Here is a 23,948-nt window from a genome sequence, read left to right on the forward strand (position 1 = left end):
ATGAATTCAGGCGTTTTTCTAACATCATGAATATATCAGGACATCCCTTAAGTAATGTCCGATTTTAGGTTCAGAAAGAGAGAAAGGATTTCAAACGCTTTTAATGTTATTTAATTAATAATGTATGTTCCATTATTAATAATTATTCCTTCCAACGATTCACAAGCTTCTGTATGCCACTTCTATAAAATTCTTGGGGTTTGAAGGAAAAGAATGTGGAGAGGGTAGTTTTGACATCTTCATGTGTTCCAAGCTCTTTTCCATCAAGATAGTTCTGCAAACTTCGGAATAGATGATAATCAGATGGAGCAAGGTCTGGAGAATAAGGAGGATGCAGAAGGTTTTCCCACTCTAGCTCTTCAATCTTTGCAAATGTGATTCTTGCTGTGTGGGACCGTGCATTATCCTGGTGTAACACAACATCTTTACGATTGATCAAAGCAGGCCTCTTTTCTTTCAGTGCAACATTCAAGCGCTCTAACTGTTGACAATAGAAGTCTGATGTTATCGTTACATTGAGTAGCAGTAACTCAAAATGGATCACACCAACAACATCCCACCAAACGTTTAACAAGACGTTTATCTAATGTTTAACTAGGGTGGAAGTCCATTTTGGGCTGTGCTTTAGCCAGTTTACCTACGTTGAGCCATTGTCTGCGGCAATTAACATTTTTATAATATACCCTTTTGGACAGGTTAGCGACTGGAGATAAAAAGTGGATGAGTTACGTTTATGAGAGTGCAGAGAAGTGCATATGTCCACTCTTGCTCTAAGGTTGGCTTCTGTCAACTCATGGTGGACCCATTTTCCAAGTTTTGACATCTTTCAAAGCTGTTGCAGAAGACGGTGAACTGTTGAATGGGTTGAATTAAGCTTCTGTACTAGTTTTTCAACTGTTACAGCACAAACTTTATCAAGTGCAGACGACCTGAACGTGGGACATAACTTAAGCTGTTGTCACTTGATCTGAACTTCTGAAACCACCTTCGACATTTTCTTTCATTGAAAGACTCCACACCATAAACACCTTGAATGTTTCGTGCAGTTTCTGCTGCCCTACTTCCTTTTTTAAACTCATAAAGCATTATATGCCTAACGTGCTCCTCAGACACATCCATCTTCATGAGGGTTTATTTGATTAATGATTTGTAAAAGTGGAGTTGGGTTAGTTTCTTTTATTTGCCTGAACATTTTTATACACACCCTACTATATATTTTAGTCATTAAAACCATCTACAAGGACAAAAATGATGATGCAATTTCTATATTAAATTTTCGGACATTACTTATGGGATGACTTGATACTTGTATAGTGATAATGCACCACTGAGTGGGCGATAGAATATATCCCTATGACGAATATAGTTCATTTCCTGCTTTATACGTTTAAACGAGCTTGAACACTACCATAAAATGTTTTGAATTGGTAAGGTCTACAAATGAACGTTATACCTCCGTAATAACTGTACTAGAAGTAAGGTATAATAAAATCTTTTTCTGGTATAAAGTATCGCGATAACTTTTTTATTTCAACTGACGTTCAACTCAAACGACTTGATGCTCCACGGAACATCGTTTTATAATCTACCGTTGTTCTAAAAGGTTCTAGGACTAACATGAACGTTACATTACATCCTCAAATGCTCGCAGCTTCCTCCAGCTTGCAAATAAATGTTGTTTACAATAATATCATGGCCTTTATTTAGCAGTTAAAGTGTTAAGTGGTAGAAATACAAGTAATAATACAGGAAACAAAGTACCGAGATTTAATTTATCACAATTTAAGCTCAATTATGCAAGTATACAAACTACATCCAACAGACTCTTACATAATTCGCTAAATTATTTCACAAAAAATGGCACAAGAATGACCTACTGTGTGAATTAGATTGCTACCGCATGCATGACGAAAATACCTCTAAGTACCTGTCGCCCATTAGTATTTATATTACAAATAAAAATTTACTAAGGCCACCTTACGGTAGACTAATAAACTCACATTAGTTCTGAGCGAATACGACATCACGGAACGGGTATTTTGTGTAAATACTCTCGATGAATGTTAAAACAACATAATATGATAAATACATATGGGATTGTTTGCCATGTGCAAGACTTTACAACATAGAATAAAAATAAAATATCGTTATTTACAATAATTTAAATTTAAGTACTTAACATGGTAGTTTTTCCCCAAGTGAATATCGGGTAGACTGGAACTGTCTTGCGGGACGGATGCGGCTCGCGAATCACAAATTAGGTAACATAGGCCTACATTTTCAAACACAACAACATCTAGAAATTCGTTGCTGTTATTGGGAACTATCACAGATTCCACAATGCCATCATTAATATTTCACGAAACGAATGACTAATATATATTATGATAGGATTATATTTCGTTGTACATACACATATCAAATAATTTTACATTGTAACTGGCTACGATTACCGCATTTTTTTACTAATTAACGTAAAATAACTATAAAAACTCACATTATGCACAAAATTACGCGGAAATCACACACTGTGACTCAGTTAAGTGTACATGATTCGATTGTTTCTCAACTACTTATTTAGGTACCAATTCAGTAAGTTTAACAGTCAACAATTTACGACCGTTTACAATACCGCACTCAACATACACTAACCAAGACTCGAACATAGAGGTATTTGGAAATTTTTCTTCTCACCTCACTGAATTGTATTTAACTAAGAGACAATAGTAAAGGATAGTTTTATTATTATTATTATCATATCTTACGATTCTCAGCTTATTTCAAAACGCGTTTAGTTTATATATTTATTTTTAAAAAGCTAGTTAATCAGTATGAATAAAGAAAGTTGTGACTTTAACTATATTAATTATTTTATATAAAACTAACTTTACTGAAAATTTAAAAATTAAATATTTAAAGAGTGTAATAAATATTAAATATACAAGATATTAGCTAAACGTTAAACTATAAAGTGTATGATAAATTGTATTTAAATATCAATAATGTTTTTCTATGTTAAGTTTTCAAGTTTCTCAGTGTTAGTTATCCATTTTTTTTCAATGTCAATTCACTATGCAAATGCGTATTTACCTACTAATCAAGATGATTTTATTTTATTTGGAATTTCATAAAATGGTATTTTAAGCGGTAAATCTACATTGTTCAAGGTTGTAGAAAAAAGATGTAGTGGGTATTGAACCTTGAAATCGAACATCCCTTGTTTGTCAGGAGATGACGTTCTTGTTGCTTATGTATAAACTTTCAAGCTATACTTTCTTTATCAGGAATATTTTCTGACGATAAAAAAAATTATCTGGCTTTGTCTAAAAGCCCTTTAGCAGTGGAAGTACTGTGAGAGTGATGATGAAAGACCACTTTTTAGTCAAACAGGAATATCCCAGAGCTGATAGTCTGTGCTGATAACTAGCTGCCTTTACTTTCTACTCTATCGGTTCAAAATTAAGAAGAGCTACGTATAGTTTCCAGGGAAAATTACACAAGCAATAACAAAAAAACCTTAAAGACACAACCATTTATGAAAAATGTAATCAGCGCGCATATATTTAATGTAATAATATCACGAGAGATACCACTACCATCGCCTTCCTGTATAGTAAACTTAATCCGATTGAGTTGAGATGGCACCTCGAATATCTACAACTTTGTGCCAGCGAAATTCTATTTAGGCTGAGAAAGATTATTAGCATTGTGAAATTCTTATCACCCTTGTGAGATTTTAATTTTCTTACGCATATTAGCCGCATTACTCACATTCCCGCGAAAATTGTTCCATTTCCGCAGAGAATCGAACATATACTTCAAGCTTCTTTTGTAAAAGTTTCAAACATAGTCTTCTTACTGTTGTAGAACATCATTATAATACTATTAAATATGTCATAATACTGGTATAAAAATGCATTTTTCGTAGTTTCCGGTATAACAATGAGTTGCTTTGAATGGTTAAACAATGTTTATTAACTTAAGCTGGTTACTAAGGTTACTTCTTTCCTGTCTTCCAGTGAATGAATGCCCGGCATGGCCAAGTGGTTAAGTGGTTCGAATCTCCGTTACACCAAGTATGCTCGCCCTTTCAACCGTGAGGGCGTTATAATATTACAGTTAATCTCACTATTCGTTGGTAAAAGAGTAGGCGGTGGGTGGTGATGGCTAACTGCCATCCCTCTAGTCTTACACTACCAAATTAGGGACGGCTAGTGCAGATATCTCTCGTGTAGCTTTGCGTGAAATTAAAAACAAGCAAACAAATAATCCAGTGAATGAAACTTTGGAAATAGAAAAAGTCAACATGATGAAATTTATTTATATTTGAAAGTCAGATGCAGTAACTATGGATATTTAAATCGAATTCCTCAAGAAATTTTTAATCTCGATAACTGGTATATAATTCTGTCTGAATATATGTCTATTTAATAAAAAAAAAATTTTCACTGTACCCAAGGTTGTTGATTTTCAAGAAAGTTTGTTTGTTTTTTTGAATTTCGCGCGAAGCTACTCGAGGGCTATCTGCGCTAGCCGTCCCTAATTTAACAGTGGAAGACAAGAGGGAAGGCAGCTAGTCATCACCACTCACCGCCAACTCTTGGACTACTCTTTTACCAACGAATAGTGGGATTGACCGTCACATTACAATGCCCTTACGACTGGGAGGGCGAGCATGTTTGGTGCGAAGCGGGATTCGAATTCGCGAATTACGAGTCGAACGTCTTAACACGCTTGGCCATGCCTGTGTCTGTCAACAGTACAATTTAATCTTCAATTTTTTTTTGCTTCCGAAAATTAATTTAATGGTAAATGAATTTCAATTTTAAGCGATTAAAGCTTAGAAAAGAGAGAAAAACTAGCATTAAAATTCGTACGGCGAATGTATATTTTATATCTCTATCACTCAGTTTATTTCATCAGATAAGGCGTAGCACTGCAATCATGTTATTGTTCGTTTTGCTCAATATACTTACTACAGCTCAAAGATTTCGACCATATCTGTCATCCCAATGTGTAAGGTCGTAAAATATAAAGTTTGGGTACCTTATGTTAAAAGAATTTTAGAATCTCGCCACGCAGATAAGATCTATGTTGCATCGTTCATTTATGGTCTATCAGATGACCTTGTGTCATGGTAATAGACTTGCAGCTTAGTTATTATTGCAAAAGATTCCGTTGTAAAGCTGTCATGTATAAGGCCCAGCTTTTTCCTTGCATATTTTCCATAATTCATCAAGACTATAACGACGATTTGCTTCCAGTACCTGTTTCATTTGTCCGATTTCACAAAAATCTATAGGTGATTAAACTGTATGTGTTTAGAACGAATATCATTAATACATTTTCATTCTCCAGCTGCTTGAGGTACACGACAGTTCAGCTGTTACATATTGGAAGCAACTCATGTACGAGTACTCATATTACTTTTACAGACAAACTCCCTTTTTGATTATGTTGCGTATGGTAGCTTGGAACTTGTCGGTGGCTTTTACCATTCATCTTTATGTTCAGGAATTCTCATTTGTTACACGGTTGGGATTTAACTTCTTGCAGATTTCTTTCTGGAAGGTCGTGGGTCGACAAGTTAATCCACATTACTTTGTTTTTTCAGTCCCTTTAAGTAGAAGAAATGTTACTGTTTTTGAGTTCTAAACTTTTAACTTGAACACATCATAATAATCTACGTATATGGACATTTTGCGTTGGAAAAGTCTGTTATATTCTTACCAAAACCGATTTATTTGCAGTGGTATCACATTACCTACGAGAGGTCAACATTATCACAATGTTGTATATCTGATACATGCTGTCACAATGAAATAATGTCATGTATGGTTGCCACATGGCTTAATGATTTGTATATTCAAAATCTTTTAAACATGACGTACTAAATTTTTTGTATAGAGTAGGGTTAGTTTCCTTAATAAGAATAATCTTTATTTTTCTGTAATAAATGTGTGCGTTTGTTTTCGTATACCAAAGCCACATAGGACTATCTGCAGTGTCCTAATTTAGTGTTTTGAATCAGAAGACTTCAACCGGGGGACCTTTGATAAATGAAGTCCCTCAGTGGGTCAATAGTAAGTTTAAGGACTTACAAAGCTAAAATTTGGGATTCGATTCCCAGAGCGCAGATAATTTTTGAAACTACAGATGACACTTACAAACAATTAACATATGCAACTAAATAATCATTAATACAGTTTATTATCACAAAAAATACAGAATATTACGAATAAGTTGTTTAATGGACTAATATTTTGTATTTGTTTAAACAGAACAGTACACGTTTTTTTTTGTTTTTTGTGCTTCCATAAGTTTATTAACCTACAATTAAAATATATTATTTTCTTGCCGTTTGACCTTAGACTTTACATAAGTCTGTATGGTATTTGCAATGTTCATATAGAAATTTAGTGATGCCCAAATCATTATTGCCTCTGCTTTACTTACTTCGAGATTTCTCTAAGCCACATACGTTGTATGTTTGGGATTAGCGTCTTTCTAGAACATGAATCCCTGCCCAACATGTTTTGTTCACAAGGAATTGAAGCGAGTATTTGCTCTATAGCACGTTTATACTGTTTTCCCAACATGCTTCACTGTAGATTCCGTAGGTTGGCGATAATACTATTTTCTTTTTCTGTCATCAAATAAATTATCGACAAGGAATTTCGAATGTGAATTCATCTGTAAAATGTACCTTAACCAAACTGGTTCATCATATTGTTTCAACCATGTTTTAAAATTTTAGCCTTTTACTTGTTAATCTTCCTCAAGCAGTGATTTTGAGATACGTATTCATTGAGGCCACATCAAGTCTACATATGTCTTACTATATAACATCCACACCTGTTCTTAAAAGTATATCTAGTGGCAAGATCTCTACCAGAGTATTGTGTATCACGTAAAGAGCTTTTGCTAAGTTACTAAGCATTACTTTTGACGAGTTTGGGATTTCTTAGTCGACTTCTTCTGTTCAGCAGCACTTGTATTATACACTATCCCCAGAGTTTATATACAGTTTCTACTGAAACTGTAACATCTTCAACATAAAGTTTTCTTAATGTTAATAATATTAGAGTCAGTTGCTCTCAGGTCTTGTAGAATTATTCGTTGCATAACATTAAAGTGCTGTTTTTAGTTCATAAGACAAGAAAGATCAGTTACTTTCACTTGGAGTGTATAGAACAACTATGATTTTCGCATAATCTTAGTTAAAAGCGAGAACGATTCTCTCGAATGTGTTTGTTTTTGGATAATCGAGTGCTATGTGCATTAGTCGCTCCTAGTTGTGAAGTGATTAACTAAAGGGAGTGCAGTTAGCCAACACTCAGTCAGCTCTTTGGCAACTTTTACCTGAACAAAAGTGGAATTTGACCTTCACCCTTATAACGCATTCATGGCTCCACAGTGTGGAGCACAATTTTCTTTTTTTTACTTGAACCCAATGCAAGTCCATAATCCAGCACGCCTGAACCCAATGCAAGTCCATAATTCAGCACGCCTGAGCCCAATGCAAGTCCATAATCCAGCACGAGAGTCATAAAGCCACTCTCGTCCCTATTTTGTTTGTCCTGTTTGTAGAAAAGTAAAAGTTTATGTTGTGTTGTCAGAATGAAGTATAAACTAATTAATAAATACTTGGCTTACAACAAATACTATAGTAAAAAAACAATAAATATGTCTTTCTTTTCTTAGATTGGCATATCTGTAAATGTGTTATTTGTAAAAAATAACATTATTAAATATAATAGTGAGTTCAAAGAGCAATTCTAAAGAATGCGTGTGTGTGTTTTCATATATCAAAGCCACATCAGGCTATCTGCTGAGTTCACCGAGAGGAATCGAACCGCTGATTTTAGCGTTGAAAATCCATAGAATTAGCGCTGTACCAGCGGGGGATCGAAAGAATACTTTGTGTATTTCGAAACGAACGAATGAAGCAAAACTTAATGAAGAGCATATGACGTAATCTGTTTTTATCTTTTGTCTTATTTTATCTTACACCATTGTATAAGGTATTAGAGATGTCTTGCTTTTACAACGAGAGATGTTCACCTTCGTTTCTTGGACAACACCAGACAACGAGAGACTGTGAGGTCAGGCAGATTTTAACAACGAGTGTTTTATCGGTAAGATAATTGGTATTCTTTTCATTATTACATTTACATGAGAACTTCACCAATACTAAAATATTTTAAGTTGACTCGCAATCTGATGGTCGCTGGTTTGAATTCCTTTCTCACCAAACATATTCATCCTTTCAGCCATTGATACTTTATTATATAGTATGACGGTCAATTCCACTATTTATGGATAAAAGAGTAGCCCAAACGTTGACTGTGGGTGATGATTATTAGCTGCCTTATCCTTCAAGTTTTTTACTACTAAATTAGGGATGGCTAGTGCAGATAACCCTCGTGTAGCTTTGCGCGAAATTCGAAACAAACCAAACCAAACCAAACTATGATACTTGAGAAAAAAAACACATAACTATTTAAGATAAATAGACAGAATATAGATAGGAGAAACTCTAGTAGGAAACCTTAAATTGGGCAGTTATCACTTTCTTATTTTGCAGAGTATCGTTTCTTTATATATATGTGCACAGAGATATATCTTTAAAGAAATTAAGGGATGGCTTTTCTTTCGAGATATATAGATCACAGGTTCACATACCATCAGAACATGTATACCTGTGTGTTTTCATCTTTATTTTCTTATATCTTTTTTGTAATTTTTTGAATAAAAGTGCTAAACGTACGAAGAAATGGTGATGCTTTACTCATGGAATTAAAACAAAAATCTAGAGTCGATGAAAACATTTTCATTTAAAGTGATCAAGTACAGAAAATGAAAATGACGTATTGATAAACTAGACCTACCTAGTACAAGATAAGACTTGAAAAACAGAAATATATTTCATGCCCTCGCTCATTAAAACTTTTACATAGATAAGTTTATCAGACCCATGTATAAAAACTGACCTCAAACATATTCCATATTTTTACAGCATTTTTAGTGACGTGATTAGCGATTGATTATTTGGAATTGAGCACAAAGCTATACAATAGACTATCTGTGCTCTGCCCACCACGGGTATCGAAATCCGGTTGCTAGTCATGTGAGTCCACGAACATACCGCTATGCCACGAGAAGTGGCGTAATTAGATTAAAAAAAAAGCTTCTAGTTTTTCATAGTCATTCTTTATTTTCACCACTTCCTATGTATAACAAACAATTAACTCATTTGAAAATACCTAAATACAGTAACACCTGTCTAAGCCGGAAACTGCACAGGGCGGAAACCTGTACAAGCCGGAAATATCAAAATATTGCAGCATTATCTTAAGATTTCTCTTATAAACGGCCTTCTGTACGGCGGAACCTGCGTAACGCGGACAGAAAATTATCTTTCACCTACCTCATCTATTAGCAAGTAGGATTAGAGTGTGTGTTTTTTTATAGCAAAGCCATATCAGACTATCTGCTGAGCCCAACGAGGGGAATCGAACCCCCGATTTTAGCGTTGTAAATTCGTAGATTTACTGATGTACTAGCGGGGGGCTGCAGGATTGGAACCTGAGTAAGGCGGAAAAAATGTTTTTGATTAAATATTAATTTCTTATTTAATTAATAATTTCTTATATAATTAATGATTTCTTTAAATATTAATAAATTCTCGGACATTTTGTTACAGTAAATATTGGTTAAATATATTATGTTCTTTTTTCTGCTGTCATTATTCCGGAGGTCGCTATTCGAAAGAACGATTGATTGTACTTTTGGTCACATTTGCTAATGTAAACCGAGAAAAATCATGGGTAATAGGTAAAAGTGAAAATCCGCGCTGTTTCAAAAATTTAAAGAAGAATCAACTTCCTGTGTAATGGAAAGCGAATAATAAAGTGTGGATGACAAGTGCCATATTCGAGGAATTTTTGAATCAATTAAACAAAATAATGGAACAAAAAAATAGGAATATTCTACTTTCCCTAGATAATGCAACGGGTCTGGCATGGCCAAGCGCGTAAGGCGTGCGACTCGTAATCCGAGGGTCGCGGGTTCGCGCCCGCGTCGCGCTAAACATGCTCGCCCTCCCAGCCGTGGGGTCGTATAATGTGACGGTCAATCCCACTATTCGTTGGTAAAAGAGTAGCCCAAGAGTTGGCGGTGGGTGGTTATGACTAGCTGCCTTCCCTCTAGTCTTACACTGCTAAATTAGGGACGGCTAGCACAGATAGCCCTCGAGTAGCTTTGTGCGAAATTCCAAAAACAAACAGATAATGCAACTTGTCACCCAAAAGTTCAACTTTTAAATGTTCGTTTATTCTTTCTTCCTCCATGTACAACATCAGTTCTACAGCCGCTAGATAATGGAATTATACATTGTATAAATTTGAAATACAGAAAATTGATGCTTCAGCATATTATTACAAACATGGACGACTGTAAGAGAGCATCTGAAATGACCATGAAAATTGACGTGTTAGGTGCAGTTGCATTTTTAAATCATACAATCAAATGCGTAATAAAGTGCTTTCGAAACTGTGAATTTATTCTTCATAATAGCGGAAATTGTGGAGAAGTTGTTTGTTATGACGATTCTAGTGAAATCCAAACTATGATTGAGAAGATTGGTGCAGATGATTCTGTGAACAGGGAAAGTTTTGTGAATATTGACAAGAATGTTTTAACAGAAACTGATGAAACTGATTTAAAATCTATAATACAATCGCAAGATGGTAACAGTGTTATAGATTCAGAAGATGAACAAAATGGAAAAGATAGTGAGGAAATAGAAATCCCTACTTCATCGCAAGTTATATTAACGCTATCAAATTGTATGCAAAAATAAAGAGGTAAAACGAACTTCATGGAAAGGCCGTAGAATTGGCGTTCACTTTTAACCGCGCGAGAAAACCCATTAAAAAAAAGAAACAATGAAACTGGACATTTTCTTCAAATAAGTTTGATTAAGATTTTGTGCACTTATGTATATTTTGAATGTCTATTTTTGTTCTTATTCTAATAAATATAGCACAAACAGTGTAATAACTTTATTGACAAACGTCTTACTTATCTTGAGTCAAGCAAGTGTAACGTTCCGTTAAAAAATTATATATAATTAATGAAATGCATGTTTTCTGTCTAAGGCAGTAAACCTGCTTAAGTCGAAAATTTTACTTGGTCCCGTGCGATTCCGTTTGAGACAGATTTTACTGTACAATCAAAGATAAAAATTAGAAAGTCAACAAACTTCCCCTTTTTAGTTTGCTTTGTTTGTTTGTTTTCAAATTTTGCGCGTCGCTAATTTAGCAGTGTAAGTCTAGAGGGAAAGCAGCCAGTCATTACTACTCACCGCCAACTCATGGGCTACTCTTTTACCAATGAATAGTGCGATCGTAACATTATAACGACCCCACCGCTGAAAAGGCTATGTGCAGGTAAAACTGGTCTTATGTCACTCTTCATAAATTGGAGCTCTATATAGAACTTTGAAACAGAACCAACTTTATATCTGTAGTGAGTTATATGTGCCTTGTTAATTAAGTTTCCTATAGAATTTTGATAGAACCATATTTCTAAATGTAGTAAGTTATATAAGTAGTATTAACTAAGTCTCCTATAGAACCTTGATATAGAACCATATTTATAAATGTAGTGAGCTATGTGTAATAAGTCTATTCCATGAAGATGATACAAACATAAATTTTAGTTGTGGATATAAATAACCGCTACAAAGTGCAGAAACAAGCCTAAAATGAATTTAATGTGAGCTAACTAAAGGGTTCATTCCAAGGCCTCCATGTTTATTATTTTGTCACTGTTCCCAAACTCTATCATGATTTCTCTTTATAGTTCCACGATTCTCGTTGTTTGTTTTGTTTCTTCTAGAAAGCTTGTTTCAGAAAACTGGGTTAATCATCGATAAGAATTTGTTACTAAATCTTGTTTTCATTTTTAACGTAAGGACAGTGTGAGCGTAATTATTAAAACATACGAAGTTTTGAAAGTGATATCAGAGTGCTTTGTGTAGGTTTGCAAAAAGTCTCATGCCTAACAACTTGAACAGTTTCAACAGAATCACTTTCTTGTCACGAAAACTAGGTGAGTGGGTTTTGAGAATAGAACTGTTAAAACGAGTAAGTGTATTTCAACGACTTCAAGGAAACCGTACGCACACGTGTATCAGAGATTAACGCCTGTAAGCAGTGAACCATAAAAAAAAGTTACAAAAAAACAAGAGAGGGAGAGAAAGCGAAAATTTGAACAACAATAAACCTCTCGCATCAGCTACTAACAAGGACATACGTTCCTATATAATGCTCGTATTTATCCATTGCGAAAAACTTGTTCAGTGTATATTACACTCTCATGAACATCTGCAGATTATCAGAGCAATATAATCCTTTGTCTGTTTCTAACATCTGACTTTCCTGTTCCTCAGAAAGCTGCGCATAAGTAGCCAAGTGACATACTATACAATCAATTCTTCGTCTTCTGCACCCCATAGTTCACCTCCTCACAGTTTTCATACTCGGTATTTCTTCTTCTTCTCACATATCTAACAAAAACACTACATAACTTAGTCCGAGAACGTAGTTGTGCAATCCGCCTAAACATGCCTTCTGGAATGTTTTATATCTCTTCACAGCTGAATGATTTCCATGATGAGTTCCGTACCAGGCGGTCTTGGAATGTAACGCCATCTCAGATGGCCAAAAGGAGTTTGAATGTAATTCGCGATATTGTGGAAAATATGAACATCTCTTCAAATCCAAAGAAGCCCATGATACCTTTGTCAATTGGTAAGTGTCTCAACGCATTTTCATTATCTTTGAATGTTTTCTATTTATTTATTTTGTGTTAAATCATATTAATTGTTTAGGGATAGGCAACAGTGAAATTTCCTCTTTTGAAACTCCAACCACTTTTATTGAGTGACATTAAAAATCTCGCAAGTATCTCATTATCAGGGTTACCAGCTCATATGTACAGGATGATTTGACAAGACTTGCCAATCGGCTTATTTAACCTCACACTTTATGACACATTCTTAAGTTGACAGCTTGCAAGCAGTAAGGGGTTTTTAATTCTATTGACGGGTGGAGTAAGTTCATAACATTCTCATATACAAAAACGCTTAATTTTAATAGATCTTAACGATAAATTAAACATTCTCATATACAAAAACGCTTAATTTTAATAGATCTTAACGATAAATTAAACATTCTCATATTCAAAAACGCTTAATTTTAATAGATCTTAACGATAAATTAAACATTCTCATATTCAAAATGACTTAAATCGGCTCGATACTGATAATTATTTGACCATTTGGCGTCAGAGTTATAAAAGACTTTATAAAATCGTTACACAAAAAAAGGCTTAAACTAGATTTTTTATTGCAATAAACTGGTCATTAAGCATTTTTCTGTTTTAAATATTACAACAGTTTCACACATAAAAAGGTTTAAATCATCTTGATTCTATCTGATCTGATGAGATGGATGGAATTTAAAGAAGAGTGTTTTAAGATAATTTTCATACATCAACATACTTTTCAGGTTTTGATAATTAACGATACATAATAATATGCAGTTCCATAAAGGTGGGCCCGGCAAGGTGGTTAAAGCATTCATCTTGTAATCCGAGGGTCACGGGTTCGAATCCTTGTCGCACCAAACATGCTTGTTCTTTTAGCCGTAGAGGCGTTATAATGTGACGGTCAATCCCACTATTCGTTGGTAAAAGTGTAGCTCAAGAGTTGGAGATGGGTGGTGATGACTAATTGCCTTCCCTCTAGTCTTACCCTGCTAAATTAAGGACGGCTAGCGCAGATAGCTCTAGTGTAGCTTTGCGCGAAATTCAAAACAAACCAATCCTTAAAGGTGACCACAAATACTTTTATGCTGCTAAGATAGCTTGTTCACAATGAAATTTGAATTGATCCATCTGGTGGATGAGTTTGACAGCACTTGCCAAGTTGGATATTTAACATCATACTTCATGACACATCCAGAAGTTGACAATCTACAATTAAGTATTGGTTTTAAACTTTAACAACGGGTACAGTGGTCTAATATTTGTGTACAGTTATGGTTTTAGTGTATACTAATTCATGTTACTAATTTATTAATAATAAATCTTTTGAAAAGCTTATGAGTCGTAATATAATTATCAGTAACCTAATATAGGAAAAAATGTTTGAATTCGGGCACTTTTATAAGTGTGTTAGTTTATTGGCAATCTGAAAACGGGGAATTAATTGTTTACAGTTAAGCACAAACTAAAAAAAAACTAGATATGGTGCTCTTCTCATCACGGGTATCAAAACCCGGTTTCTAGCCGTGTAACTCGTAGGCCTACCGCTGTGCCAATGGAAGTACTTACATTTAGACTATAAATAATTGCATGGAATACAATTACAACTCAGTTCAAAAAATAAATTCGTCTGTTTGTTAAGGGAAACTTTTGTGGTGATTTTGTCCAATCTCTGGTTAAGAATTGATTGGTTTGTTTGTTTATGAATTTCGTGCAAAGCTACAAGAGGGCTATCTGCACTAGCCGTCCCTAATTTGTAGAGTGAGACTAGAGGGAAGGCAGCTAGTCATCACCACACAACGTCAACTCTTGGGCTATTATTTTACCAATGGATAGTGGGACTGACCGTAACATTATAATGTCCCAACGGCTGAAAGGGCGAGCATGTTTGGTGTGACGGTGATTCGAACCAGCGACCCTCAGATAAAACTCGAATGTCTTAACCACCTGGCCATTAAGAATTCACAGAAGTATTTTGTTTTCTACATTTAAAATTCATCAGCTATCTCTTAATTTACTGATTTCATGTCCAAGCTTTTGCAAAATATCTACTTACACCCTTGTAAAAATAAGTAAAAATCATAGGATGTTAAATATGTACAAACTGATCAATGAATATTCTAGTTATTTTACTTTTTCTCTCTTTGTCGTAAACATTTGCATAAGTTGTTTCGCTCTTTACTAGCTACTATTCTTGATACGATCATTATGAATTTGCAAGTCTTCACGGCTTCTGATTTAGATATGTTTTTGTTTTTTGAAAATAGGGGATCCAACAACATTTGGAAACCTGAAACCTTGTGAAGAGATTGTGGAAGCTATTGTGGAGAGCGTACGTTCAATGAAGTTCAATGGTTATGCTGAGAGCACAGGTACGGAGATTTATTCCATAACAAAATAATTCGTTTGCTTGTTTGTTAAGAATTAAGCACAAAGCCACACAGTGGCTGTCTGTGCTCTGACAACCACAGATATCGAAACCCAGTTTTTAGCGGTGTGGGTCCGCAGACATTCCGCTGTGTCACTGAAGAAAGAGAAAATAATACTTCACCATACATGGACAAATGATTGATTAAATAAAGTATTCTGATAAAGAAATCAAGGGGTATTAGCCACTTGCCTTATTGTAGCGGCAGGTGTTAATTTGCTCGCTTAATAACAAATCATTCTTAGGGCTTTACGTGCATTACAATTTGTTCCAAGTGTTTAGTAATCTTCTTATTGACAACTTTATTAGAAAACATTAGTTATATATCCCATTGCTTTGTGAGTTAAATTGGTACCTAATTAACGAATGTCAAAGAGCATTAGTAATATACTCAATTATTCTGTGTATTAAATTGGTACCTGATTAACGAATCCACCAAAGAACAGTAGTTGTGTACTCACTATTCAGCGTGTTAAACTGGTACAAAGAATATTAGTTATATACTCCATTGCTCTTTGTGTTAAATTAGCAACTTACTGACATTAAAGGGGCGTTATTTATATATCATACGGTCCTTGCTTGATAACTTATTTTCAAAACTAAAAAAAGGGATTTTCTATATAATGCCATCCTGATAACCTGTTACAATGTCTATAAACATGTTTCACCCCTCCCCATTATTAGACAAATATTTTTTCCAGTTTCGCTAGATGATGACTGAGAAAGAAACGTCATTTTCACCACAACAGTAATAAAACTTCCCTATATCAAATTTAACTGTGACAACAAAGCGTTTCTTCATGCAGACTTTAAGAAACGTTCGTGTAAATACCGGAACAAAACACTGCATTAATAAGAGAAACAAGACATACAACTCGGGTTTTATTCAACAAGACCAGCGCAAACCACTCACGTGACTAGCAATTGCTACTTGCTTATTTTCACTCATTATGGCCTTCTATTGGCACAGCGGCATATCTGTGGACTCGCATCGCTAGAAACCGGGTTTCGATATCCGTAGTGGGCAGAGCACAGATAGCCATTGTGTAGCTTTGTGATTAATTCCAAATAAACAAATAATGAATCATAATGAAACAGTATTTGCTGTTTTTCTGTAGGTAGCCAGAGCTCTACAATAGTTTTAACGTTACTAAGAATCCCAAATCGTTGTTGGTGTGAGGGATATAGCTTGTGTCTTTACTTTAGTATATCCAGGTCTCATGAATTCCAGACAAGAAAACAACCAAACATATAAAATATAATTTTATCTGTTGTGAAAGTTAGCCTTCAGGACAGTATATAATTTGATTTCGGGAACACGTGACTTTCGGTTAAAGTAACAATTTTAAATCAAATAATCTTATCAAATTTTTAACCATGTTTTTTCTTTTTTTGGGTTTGATGCTGATCAGAAATATATTGAAACACTAGCAAAATTTCTACATTTGTGTTTAGTAATAGAATTCACTTAGCAACGAGCTTGTGCGTTTTTATATGTATCTATATATATATATGTATTAGTTTGTTATAACTCTTTGTTGAAGTTGAGTATGATAGCCTTAAAATACATTTTATAATTCACATTGTAACTTGTGCCCTGGGATCTTATCAGTTGATGTAGCTTTTTTGTTTAATGTGCTCTTGAGTTATAATAGACTAATATAATTAATCAGAGGTTTGTATTTGCTGTTTTTAACGCAGTCCTTCCTATTAATTTTACTTATTTTACTACTTAACTTCATTAAAATGTATTTATTTTTAATAATATATATATATATATATATATATTTGTATGTACTTATATACGTATGCATAACTTTCTTGTTTGAAAATAACGTATTGTTCAGGACGTGTTGGAGTGCAGTGGTACTTAAATTATACCCATGTGCATACTGGTACCACCTCTTCATTTAATTCCAAAAGCTGACCCACATAAGACTACTTGAAAGTATAAAAGACGAGTCTTATTTACTGGCACGTGTTCATTCGCAATGAGGAAATGCCACTAGCTGTTGGACAATGTTTACATTTGTAGCTCATTCAGTTTTAATACGGTCTTTACATCTCAATAAATTTAAACAGTATTTGTTGTTAGAACCTACTTTAATTGTTTGGTTTACAATGGCGGTACTATCTTTCACTCAACTCGGTTTGAGACTCGTTTCACTTTACGAAAATCTCGTTTGAAGCAATACATTGTTATCAGTATACTTATGGTATTCTGAGGTAAAAATGAGCTAACAGTTTAGCTGCCATATACAGTGTATTTGGAGAATTCGTATGCAACGCGTTAATAAATGAAACACGACCAAAAGCTGAGATCAGGCACAGTTGTTTCACTTTGAAAGAGAAACGTGAAATAAGACAATACAGAAAGAAATCAGGCTAAGATTGTCTAATGACGACAATTTCTATTTCTGTACATGGCCAGGGGATTACTCTGTGAAAGAAAGAAAGAAAAAGATAAATGCAGCAGTGGGTGAATCTGAACATTAAGGTACTTCTGGCTAAAAACTAAATTCATTTCGAACTCTGTTATGACTTCTCAGAGAAACGCGTTAACACCCATAGATCAGTTTGGTTGTCCAAAAACGAAACCAAGGCACCACTCTTTCGGCATACGTCCAGAACGTTGAAAGTTGTCGCAAATATCCCGAAACTACTAAGTGTACTGGTTGCATATAAAAACAGATGTATGTGAAAAATTGTTTGAAGGAGTTTTTGTTTACTTTAATTTTGTGTATCTGAGCGAAGTTAATCGAATTTTAAATTATCAAAAGTCATTCATTAGTTTTGATGGGTGGGTTTGATTTAATTTGAATTATTGAAATAGATAGCTACACAAGGGCTATCTGCGCTAGTCCCTAATTTAACAGTGTAAGACTAGAGGGAAGAGAGCTAGTCATCACGACCCACTGTCAGCTTTTGGGCTACTATTTTACCAATAAATAGTGGGATTGGCTATTATATTATAACGCCCCTATGGCTGAAAGGATGAACACGTTTGGTAGGACTGGTATTTGAAGAGGCAACCCACAGACTGCGAGTCAAGTGCCTTAACCGCCAGGCCATGGCGGGCTTGATGGGTGGGTAAATGTAGAAAATTATTGAGCGGATATTTCTATGAAGAATAAAAATATACAGAATGTATAATATAACCACATTTGATGGAGAGAAATAAATGCCACACAAAGTAAATTCATTACACTGATGTGGCTAGAGGTTGAAGGTAAAGGCATGAGCACAAAATGACACTCCCAAAAAAAGCAATATTAAAATATAACGTAATTTAATCTTGGCAAATGTTTGAATCTTATATGAAGATTCTTATGTTATCTTATTAACCATAAATTATCCATGTCATGAATGATGGGATTTTCAGCTTGGCTGTCTTTCATTTTATTAATTTTTCTAGGTTTGTAAAATTCGTTTATTCTTATTAATTTGAGGTCCAGCATAGCCAGGTGGGTTAAGGCGTTCGACTCGTAATCCGAGGGTCACTGGTTTGAATCCCGGTCACACCAAACATGCTCGCCCTTTCAGTCGTGGGGGCGTTATAATGTAACTGTCAATCCCACTATTCGTTGGTAAAGAGTAGCCCAAGAGTTGGCGGTGGGTGGTGATGACTAGCTGCCTTCCCTCTAGTCTTACACTGCTAAATTAGGGACGGCTAGCGCAGATAGCTCTCGAGTAGCTTTGCGCGAAATTAAAAAAAATAACAAATAACTTATTAATTTGCACAATTTTTTAGATTCTTATCTTGACCCCAATCGGCTCAGCGGTAAGCCTGAAGTCATGTAACGCTAAGTAATAGGTTTCGATACAAGTGGTGGGAAGAGCACATATAGCCCATTGTGAAGCTTTCTGCTTAACAATAAACAATCAATATCTTTACAGACTGTGTTAAAAGTTAGGGAGTTACACACAAATTTAATAAACCCTTATTAAGAGGACGCTATCGTTACAAGATTTACAATACTAATATTCTTATAAATAACTCGAAGAAGTTCTTAAAATGAAAGTTAAGTTCTTATTAAAAGACAGTAACAACAAAAGCAAAGTATGAGCTTTTGAAAGCAACATTTAGTCAGCTTTAACTGTTACACTTGAAAAGGAACTGAATACATGTTTAAAGTTACTTTGGCTGGAACTTGTAAAATACACCTATACCCAAGAAAACTGCGAACCTTCAATTCTCAACGAAAGGTCTAGGTATTTTCTTGGCTAGTTTCTTTGATCTAGTTGAAGTTCTAATGTGTTAAAACAAACTTAATCTCACAAAAATCGTACTATAGGTTTTAATGTTGTTAAATTAAAACTATTTTAAATATACTAATTAACCACAGCTGATATAAAGTTATGGTGGAAGGCATGTAAGAGAACTGGATTTTTACATTGTTTTGGCGTTACGAAAGTAGTGTTACGTCACTGAGTGTTGATCGCTCTTGAGAAGGGTTACTCTTACAACAAACATTCTTAAATGCAGATTATAGAAGTGAAATCAAATCGGGAAGATAGAATTTCAAAGACGTTGATATTCTTTATAATGAATTGTATTCGGAAATAGAGGAATATGGATCAACTTAGTGCGCCAGGATCATCCAAAAAAAGACATGCAACAAGTTGTGCCTAGCTGTAGAGTGCAAAGTGTGGTTTCTGATAACAGGTGCAAATATAAAGACATAAAAACCAGTGATAAAAGCTGTCCATGAGATTTAAGCAATAATATGCAAAATAATGAAGAAGGAATCTCTCTGTAAAAGCACATATACACAAGCAGTTGGAGAACTATTTTGTTTACATATAATTATATGGGCTACCTGTGTTATACCCACCACAGGTATCGAAACCCAATTTCTATCGTTGTAAACACACAGACATACAGCTGCGCCACTAGGGGATTTGGAGACATATATCTAAGTTCCCAAGGAATTTCTGTAAAATGAGAAATTTGAGACAAATACTAGATGGATTATGGAAGCTAATAGGGACGATGGAGTGCGCTTTGAACGTAATAGACTTACAGTGGAGATGATGTAGCACTATTATTAACATTTACAGTTGTCAGGTAAAGCATGACTAAACGTGGGGACGTGGAACTGTAATGACGTAGAGAGGCTCCAAAATCATTTGAACAAATTGCACTAAATGTGAACGCATTCACTCAGCAGTGTGATTCATCGTTAAACATGATATCTAAAATATACTTTATGGTGTGCATTATTATCAAACGAAAGTAAAACGTGCCATAACGACATAGTGAATTCAACGAGAGAAGAGTGAATGGTAGAAACCGAATATTCATTAAAAAGCGTTGAGAATTTAGGCAAAGGTGGCTTTTTTCAAACTAGCAATTCCTTATCCTTCTAGGAAGAGGCTGGCATGTCCAGGTGGTTAGGGCGGTATATTCGTAATCTAAGGGTAGCGAGTTCCAATCCCCGTCGCACCAAACATGCTCATCCTTTCAGCTATGGGGGCATTATAATGTGGCGGTTAATCCCACTATTCGTTGGTAAAAGAGTAGCCCAAGAGTTGGCGGTGGGTGGTGATGACTAGCTGCTTTCCCCCTAGTCGTATACTATAAAATTAGGGACGGCTAACGCAGATAGCCCTCGTGTAACTTTGCGCAAAATTCAAAATAAACCAAATCAAACCTCCAAGGAAATGAAATTATTACTTCGACCAACCAAAAAAAATCCATCATTCTGAATAGAAGTAAAATTAGAATTACATGGAAGTGACGTTAGTGGAGTTCGGCTAAGCGACCTGGATTACTGCAACTTTAATGACATCTATCAGTTTGCATTACTTAATTTGTTTAGTTAAATGTTTCTTGTCAGAACATGCTGGAAGTAGTCCAAGCATTTTGTAGCCAGATAGGTCACTTATGTCTCTCTTCTGACGTTTACAGTATACCATATGACATAAGGCACAGAACATAGCATTGATCTTTGTTTGTTTTGTGTTTTGTTGTAAAGTATAAAACTACACAATGAGCTATCTGTGTTGTGTCTATAACAGGTATTGAATTATGGTTTTTAGTATTATAAGTCTTCAGAACTTTTCAACTTGCTTGTCTATATTTTAGGTTGTTGGGGTCTAAAGCTTTGAATTGATGTCTTTTATATGCAATAACAGTAATAAAAATTGTTGAGTTATAGTTGGCCCAAAATTTCCGACTTTTTCACGAGTGTGATTATTATGAAAACAGGATGTTAAGTTTACGCTCATTACATATTTTCATGGTCGAATTCATTAATTAAAAATGTGACGCTTTTCCCTCGTTAATTATGTCTGTTTAATACACCTGTTGTACAAATAAGCTTTAGTTTTGTTTTCAAATGGCATCAAAGTAGTATCCAAAATTAAATTGGTTTTAAATTTCTTAGGATTCATCGCAAAAAAGTATGGAAAAGTGTTCCTTCTTTTACCAAATGTTACCCTATATAATTATCAATATTGTACATTAATAGCATGTTACATAACTGATATACTAAGTGAAATGTCAGGCGTAACCTGGTGGTCAGCGCTCTGGACTACGGACATGAAGGTGCAAGGTTTGTGCTGCGATGCCACTTAAGCACGCTCCATATTTTGAGTTGGATGTGTGAAAAGGGTCACAGTGAATTCCGTTATTTCATTCAAAAACTGATGAATCCCGCCACCCTAATAACGACCAGTCCAGACATCCCTAGAGCTCAGGTATAACCGTCCTTAATTTTCAATTACTAAACACTTACAAGACTACCAGTCAGAAGCACAGAAGTCTTGTAAATGTTTAGCAATTGAAAATTAAGGACGGTTATACATAAACTCTATGGATGTCTGACCTGGTTGTTTCGGCCATGTTGAAACCACCAATAAAATAAATGCCTTTCTTCTTTAAAAAGAATCGGTTCAGCATGGCCAGGTGGTTAAGGCACTCGATTCGTAATTTGAGGGTCGAGGGTTCGAATCCCCCTCACACCAAATATGCTCTTCTTTTTAGCCGTGGGGACATTATAATGCGTCGGTCAATCGTTGATGAAAGAGTAGTCCAGGAATTGGCGGTGGGTAGTGATAACTAGCTGCCTTCCCTCTAGTCTTACAATACTAAATTAGGGACGACTAGCGCAGATAGCCCTCATGTAGCTTTGCACGATATTCCAAACAAATACTAAAAACAACCCCGAAAAACACAGCTTTATTTGTCCACCTTTTGTGGGCGTCGTTAGATTTCAGTGTGGACATTTTATAAAGGCTACGAAGAAGACATGAAATAACAATTTTATAGTTTATTTAGTCAACCCAATATGTTCTTACGAACCTCGTTCAATGGCCAGGTTGCAGGTAGGATCGTCATGCATTTATTGAAATAAAGTAAATATCCAGAAGGTAAAATGTTTAAAATGGAAAGTTCTGGCTATAAACACATCATTGAAGACTCATATAACGACAAAAGTCATCACTGATGTATAATTGATCAGGGTTTATTGTCTGCAGTTTATCTTGTTGCAAACGAAAACGGCCAACTTAGATTGTTTTATTTCACATTACCCAAGGTATGCAGGAAGCCCGCCAGGCCGTAGCTGTCTACACATCTTGTTCTGGAGCAGTTATTGAGGCCAAGGTAAGTAGACGTCCTGTTTACAGGTTTGTATAGCTTAGCAAATATTTTATTAATACACGAAACCAAGGTTTTCCTTTCCACATTTTCTGTCTTATTGTTATTCTTTGTTACTAAACACAAAGCTACACAAAGGGATGACTTCCTGAGATGTACTTACCATGGGTAACGAAACCTGGTTTCTAGTGGATATCAGTCTGCAGACGTACTGCTGAGCCACTAAGTAAGGTTTTCAGTTTATCTAGTTAAATAAATTCACGACATGAAAAACTTTGTTAACCGTTGAACCATCACTCACTTTATTACATTAATTTTATTTTTGTTTCGTAATTGCAGCTGTGGAACTTGAACAAGAGCTGCTACTGATAAGAACAAAAGTTCAAACTAAGATAACACGAAAGTTAGCGTTTGATTAATAAGATCTCTACATTATTAAAGCGTAACTTGTTTAAACGTACAACTTGTTTTTATTCATTTTCTACAAGAAACTTTGAACGTTCCTTTGTATAAACATATAAAACAAAACCAAAACGAACTGCACGAAAAAAAATAAAACCTTCTTATTTTACACTGTATTTCAGTCACGATATGAAAAAAACGTAATTATGATACTTTTATCTCACTTTTAAGAATTACAATTTGAACTGTATCAACTGATTAATGTGAAGTTGTAGTTACTGTTTTAACCATGCTTATGTCGTCCTGTCATGAAAGATGCATCTGCATTTAGATGAATGAGCTTTTTAAATAATAATCATAATTTTGTAATTCTGTACTCTTCTTGTATGTGTATCTTTATCTTCTAGAGATGTGCAGCATTCTTCAGATGTTGTGCCGCTATTTGTTACATTGTGATGTTTTATATACGTAAATATATCCCACTTTGAAAGTCAGTTCCCGATTAAATAATTTGGGGCCACGTGCGCTGTGCAAACATTTTTATTCTCTTCCTTAGAATAGGCAAATCATATATTATATATATAGCCTGTACACACCAGGGCATTTTCTGATTTTATTATTATTGAACTATTCAAATCTTGATCAGCAGAAACAAACATAAATTCTTAAACCTTACTCTTA

At 34.9% G+C, this 23,948-nt stretch overlaps 1 protein-coding gene across 3 annotated transcripts in view; it reads left to right on the forward strand.

Annotated features, from left to right (window-relative positions):
- Positions 1-23,948, forward strand: part of LOC143250821 (tyrosine aminotransferase-like) — a 49,312-nt gene that overhangs the window by 3,676 nt on the left and 21,688 nt on the right. For 2 of the 3 annotated variants that reach the window (XM_076501872.1, XM_076501871.1), the window contains exons 2-5: positions 8,025-8,138; positions 12,665-12,818; positions 15,102-15,206; positions 22,804-22,871. In XM_076501872.1, coding sequence (XP_076357987.1) covers positions 8,034-8,138; positions 12,665-12,818; positions 15,102-15,206; positions 22,804-22,871 — 432 coding nt within the window. In that variant the 5' untranslated portion in view covers positions 8,025-8,033. The remainder of the gene's footprint in view (positions 1-8,024; positions 8,139-12,664; positions 12,819-15,101; positions 15,207-22,803; positions 22,872-23,948) is intronic. The other variant, XM_076501873.1, reaches the window with a different exon arrangement.

Source organism: Tachypleus tridentatus, chromosome 5, assembly GCF_004210375.1.
Source record: "Tachypleus tridentatus isolate NWPU-2018 chromosome 5, ASM421037v1, whole genome shotgun sequence".
NCBI lineage: Eukaryota > Metazoa > Arthropoda > Merostomata > Xiphosura > Limulidae > Tachypleus > Tachypleus tridentatus.